Raw genomic sequence first — 6,000 nt, 5'->3', positions numbered from 1 at the left:
ATTCACCTGCCTCAACCTCCCAAAAGTGCTGGGATTACAGGTGTGAGCCACTGCGCCCAGCCTGGCTATTTTATCTCAAAGTAATTTATCTTAATAAAATCCAGGCACATTTAGCCCTGTTGGCATCGGCATCATGGAGGACTCAAACATAGCCCCCTGTAGGCGCAAGTGGATAAAACCAGAAAGGCTGAGCCAGGGAATTTCAGATCCCTCAATGACAGGTGTTGAGCCCAGGGAGATCATGATGGGTCTGAATGTGACAGCAAAATGGGTGGTGGTGGGATCCTGGTAACTTTCTCATAGAGATGTTTGCAGCTTACTGTGATGGCCCACCAGGCATGAGGTGGATTTTCAGGAGGTTGAGGCAGATGTGACCACATGAAGATGGGTGTCATTATACACAAACTGAAAAGGAGGTGGTGGGCAATGGGGGAGGAGGTCTCTCAATTATCCGAGAGTAGGAAGTGAGGCCAGCTACTGTGAATATGGAGAGTTGGTGGGGTGGGATCTTGCAAAGTGGTTTTAGAACTGTGGGAGAAGGAAGATAAAGCTGGTAACAGATAAAATGTAAGGAGACTAGTGGGAAAAGGGGATGGAGAAGTAGCAGGGGTGGGAACCTTCCAAATGACAAAGCTGTAGGCCTTGGGAGACTGGATTTTATACTAACTGTTAAGGGAAACCACTGGATGGTTTTGAGATGAGGCACTACATCATCTGATGTACATCTTAGAAGGACCACTTCGGCCATTGTAGAATGTATGAAAGGAAACAACAGATCAGTTAAGAGGCAACTGCAATCATTCAGAAAGGAGATAGGGCTTAGAGTAGGGGGAGAACAGTACAGATGATGGTAGATGTGTTTAGTTTCCCTCTGATAACTTTTCTCCCAGTGAAATATGAAGCAAGAACATCAACTGAGAGTGGGGCTGGATGGGTAGATAGGATCATACTCTTATCTATATATTGGAAGAGTAGGAAAAAAGGTGAAAAAATTAAAAGTTACAAAAATCCGTTTTTTTAAAAAACCTACATTTTTAAGAAGAGGCTTAAATTTTTTCACTGCACTCTATTTGGAGCATTTGGAGACTTCTCTTTGATAGCACTGTATTTTTTTTTTAATCACTTTTTTTTTTTTTTTTTTTGAGATGGAGTCTTGCTCTGTTGCCAGGCAAAAGTGCAGTGGCGCAATCTCAGCTCACTGCAACCTCTGCCTCCCGGGTTCAAGTAATTCTCATGCCTCAGCCTCCCGAGTAGCTGGATTACAGGAATGCACCACTGTGCCTGGCTAATTTTTTGTATATTTAGTAGAGACAGGGTTTCACCATGTTGGCCAGGCTAGTCTCGAACTCCTGACGTCAGGTAATCTGCCCGCCTTGGCATCCCAAAGTGCTGGGATTATGGGTGTAAGCCACCGGGCCCAGGCTGTATTTTTCTTGATAAAAGATCAGCACACCCAAATCCTCCTCCCAATGAAGTAACCACTTCATTTCTTTTTGAACTCATTAATTTCTGCAATTTTTGTTTGATGTGTCAGTAGTTACTGACACTCTTCCCTGTCCACCAAACTCTCCCCCACCCTCCAGGGTTTTCAGCTCTGTCAAATTCATAATGCATCTCTGTGTGTGTGCATAAGGATATACACTTGTACAAAACGCAGCCCATATGACAAAACCATTTTTACAAATGTTTGCCTTTTTAAACAAAAGGTGTGCCATATATTTTTATTAAATCATAGAAAACATTTGTATACAAATTTTTTCACTTGGGAAAACTGGAATATTAAACAGCTGGGTAACTAAACAGTTGAAAGATACATCTCACTTTAAATAGAAACAAGTTTTAAGTTGTCACATTTATTAAAACAAAAAAAAGTTGAAATAATTGGTAACAGGTTGTTGGCTTTTTTCTAACCTTTAGACCACAGAAATAGTATCTCTTATAACCCTCAACTTTAAGAATTTTTTTTATTACTTACATCAACCATGAATTTAAAAGATAGTTAACTTGAATTCTGAATACAAAATCAATGTCCTTGTACCTACATAGGCTTTTAGAATACTGCAAATGCTGAATTTCAGGAGATGGTTTCATTCCACAGGACTTACTGAACTTCCTTTCTACAATGGAAAATGTATGTAACAGTGTGGAATATATTTCAGAATAAGTTAAATATTAAGACATACAATATGGCAATAATGTCCTACTTTTTTTCCTACCAAGTAAATTCAAAAGTTCATCCTAATCTTATACATTTATAAAAGGGTGAAGACTGAGGGATCCAGTGATACTGAAAATACACAACAACCATCAGAACATTATCTATGGCAGAATATGTACAAATGTTCCTGCCAAAATCATGCTTGCATTTATTCCACAGGTGACCAAAAAGAACAGATTTTGAAGTTCACCAAATGAAAATGAGCGGTGATTTTGACATTTAGGTCATCACTTGTTCTGCTTCTGAGCAGAGATCCAGAGGTGACACAGTGCAATATCTGCACTCACACCAAACACCACATAAGCACAAATTAAATATTATCAAAATATTTTTAAATTAAATTGAAGACCGTTATTTAAGTGCATGAGATATTTTCCCCCTAGCTTCTTGAATGTATGTTACAGAACAAGAATGAACAAGGAACATGTTAGAGGCCAACCCAATCCTCTGAGAACTCCCTGGGGTAACATATGAGACCTCTGGTGCAGGGCTGAGGGGAGGGACAATTATCCACTCCAAACACAGGGATGGTCTCAAAAAGTCAGTCTTCCAAACTCAGGTCTGGATTTCAAACTAATTGAAGAAGGAACTGAAAATGCTATTTTTGGGACTGGTACCTTGTCCACGGTGAGTCTTCTTCCCCAGGACCTTTCTTATCCAAGACCCTTAACACTGCAAGCCTCATTTAAAGCCACCCCCAGGTCCTGGGCCCACTGGTGTCCATCTGCAGACCTGGATCTGTCCCAGGGAACATGTAAACAAATCTGGGAAAAACTGCATTTCTGCAAGTTTTCCTTGTATCAGTGAAAGACCTCTTGGGCTAAGAAAAATAATAGGAAGGGCTGCCCCAGTGTCATCTTCCTACAGGGTTTGTCTTTTGCTCATTGTGCTGTGGAAAACTATAAAGTCAAATCAAATACTTTTGCCTGACTCGCCCCAAATGATATGAAACAGAAACATTTCTATGGACTACCTTATTCCTGAATTATGAAAAAAGCTTATCTGAGCATACTTGGTTTGCCATCTTGTTACTGGAGATGACTTGGAGATGAGGCCAGGCTTTTGTGCAGGTTGGGATTCTGGCTGTGTCTGTTTCGACTGCGAACAGACGAAAACATGGTGTTGCAGCCTGGTACTTTGCATTTGTGGAGCTGCCGGAGGTGCACAGTTTTGTAGTGGGCCCTAAAGGTCCCTTTGTTACTGTATGTCTTTTGGCAGAGATGACAGGTTATGGGCAACCCAGAAGGCAGGCTAGCAAGGCTCTGGTCAGCCTTCTCCATCAGGACACAGATGGGGTACTCATCTTCCCCAGGGACAAGGCTCGACCCTTCACAGTTCCCATCACTGTCCTCCATAAGCACAGTGCCTTCCTCACTCACCCCGTCAGAGTCCCAGGAAGAATGGCTGCTACTCTCTGACTTCATGCTCGAGGTAGTGCTCAAATCCAGGATGGTGCCCTCGCTCAAGGGGCCAGAGTTGTAGCTCTCCAGGCTGGCACTGTGGACTTGGGTTATTGGGTAAACCAGACTGCCCATTCGACTTGTTCCTTTGAAGATGACAGATGTCTGGGAGGCTTGCTGTGTAAAAGCCACATCCTGATAGGCTTCCTTAGCCACATCTTTCAGAAGGTAAGCTGCACGGAAATGATCTTCACTGCTCTCCAGTGCTTCTTGGCTCAATGCTTTTTGGTGGAGGTTTAGGTTTGAGCTGTGCCTATAAGAGTGAAAAGATGGTTAGTAATGGGTTGGGCTGTTTTAGAAACAGTCATCATTCTGAGTGGAGAGACTTGGTAGATACCAGGAAAAACATGTGGTATGGGAGCACCGATGATAAGGGGGCAGGCCCCCATGGGATGTAACACCTGTCTGGTGGATACAGACCCACTGTTGTTCATTGCTTGTCAGAAGTTAGTGTTCACCAGGAAAGCCAACAGTCTGGAAACTGGGAATATGTAGTCTTCTTTGATTTGCACTGTCTGTTTGATGTACTTTCTGTACCTCATGTCCTTTCTGTAAATGAGCTCACTGTTTCAGAGCTACTGGTTTAGACATACCCCTTCTTCCAGGAAGCTTTCCTTAACTTCTCATGGTGCCCTCCCATGTGCCCACAGCAGCACTTCCCCCATCGTAGAAGTCACCACATTCAACTGTAATTGCCTATTTCTGGTCTGTCTCCCAGAATGAGTAGACTACATCAACTAGACCAGTTTAACTAGGACACTGGAACCAGGAGATTCCAGGAGAAACTGGTCACAAACTATAAGGAACTAAGAAGAGGACTTTATTTCAATGAAATCCGGAAACATTACCTTCTGGGGCTGCACTGTCCAGTGATAGCCACTAGCCATATATGGATACTGAACACCTGAAATGTGGCTAGTATCATATGTTGAAAGGATAATATTTTGGATATATTGAAGTTAAATGTTATTAAATTTTACTGCATCTGCTTTTTTACTTTTTTACAGTGGCTATGTTTAAAGTTTCATATGAAGCTTGCATCATATTTCTATTGGACAGCACTAGTCTAGAGCATTGACATACACTTCATCCCAAAAATTCTAAAAGTGTGGTTGAGAATCCGATTGGCTAGAATTGTGTGTGTATATAGTTTAGTTCATATTTGTAACGTTTCACTATCCTATACCAGACAGAAGTTTTGCAAATGCAGCAGAATAAGCATACCACCAATCTTCTACCCAATGATTACTCTCGAAGGACAGATAATGAGTATCCATTATGACACATGCCTTTTAGTCATGTTATCATTTGGAAGTAACTTGTAAATCAATGTTGGTCTTCCTCAGAAATCCTCTGCTAACTTTTGACAAGCAAAAAGTCCTCACCAAGGGGGTTACAATCTTAAAGGTGATAGGAGAATTATTCCAAATAGAAAAAACACTCCCCCAGTACATATCAGAATGTATGGCAGAGTCAAGTTGGGAAAACACCTTCACCAAAATAACTAAGAATTGAACTTTTTAAATCCCCAAAGACATGTGTGTGGGAAGCTTAATCATGTTTTATAAAATGTACAAAATTTACTGTTCAACTTCTGTCTTCTATTCCCTTACACATATTTTCTGGACATAATCAGAATTGTACTCCCAGATCACCCACTTTGCAAGCAGCCCTTCTTAACTCCAACTCTGCCCTGTGATTATGTCAGCATTCTGGGTTGAAGGGGCTGGTATGTGCCGACAGAAAACCAGACACTGGGTTGACGTACAGGTTCCAGTACATACAAGTGGTTAAAAAGAAAGACAAACACTTTTATTGGAACCTTGTAAACAAAAGTCCCTACTGGAACAAAGCAGACGTCTGGACCTCATACTCAACTCCTGAGTATTCCATGCATACTAATGGCTAACTTGTGGGCTCTCTCGCTTTCCTGAGGTGCCATGTCCCCCTAAGCCTGTGGGCTCTCACCTCTTTCCTGAGGTGCCATGTCCCCTAAGACCAGTAACTACTACAACTGTAAAAACCCTCTGGATCATGTGCCAGGCTTTGGTTTCTAGGACTCTGCTAATCCTGTACTCACTGCCCATGTCTCCATCTCTTCCCTTCAACCCTACAACCTCTACCCTACAACCTCTACCTCTCTCCTCCAACTCTTCCTCTTGGCTTCTATTTTGATTAGTTGAGACCAGTGGTTCTCAAAGTGTGGTCTAAGCACCCCTAGTGATCTCTGAGGCCCTTTCGGGGGGTTCCTGAAGTCAAAGTTTCATAATACTACGATATTATTTGCCTTTTTCACTTCCATTGTCTCATGAGTGAACAGTG

General features: G+C 42.0%; 1 protein-coding gene across 2 annotated transcripts in view; it reads right to left on the bottom strand.

The window, feature by feature from the left end:
• Positions 1 to 1,686: 1,686 nt before the first annotated feature.
• The window catches only part of BNC1 (basonuclin zinc finger protein 1), a 28,905-nt gene continuing 24,591 nt past the window's right edge, over positions 1,687 to 6,000 (bottom strand). For both annotated transcript variants that reach the window (XM_054451977.2, XM_054451976.2), the window contains exon 5: positions 1,687 to 3,931. In XM_054451977.2, the coding sequence (XP_054307952.1) occupies positions 3,247 to 3,931 (685 nt within the window). In that variant the 3' untranslated portion in view covers positions 1,687 to 3,246. The remainder of the gene's footprint in view (positions 3,932 to 6,000) is intronic.

This window comes from Pongo pygmaeus, chromosome 16 (assembly GCF_028885625.2).
Source record: "Pongo pygmaeus isolate AG05252 chromosome 16, NHGRI_mPonPyg2-v2.0_pri, whole genome shotgun sequence".
NCBI classification, from domain to species: domain Eukaryota; kingdom Metazoa; phylum Chordata; class Mammalia; order Primates; family Hominidae; genus Pongo; species Pongo pygmaeus.
This window is presented reverse-complemented; position numbering and strand designations above follow the sequence as displayed.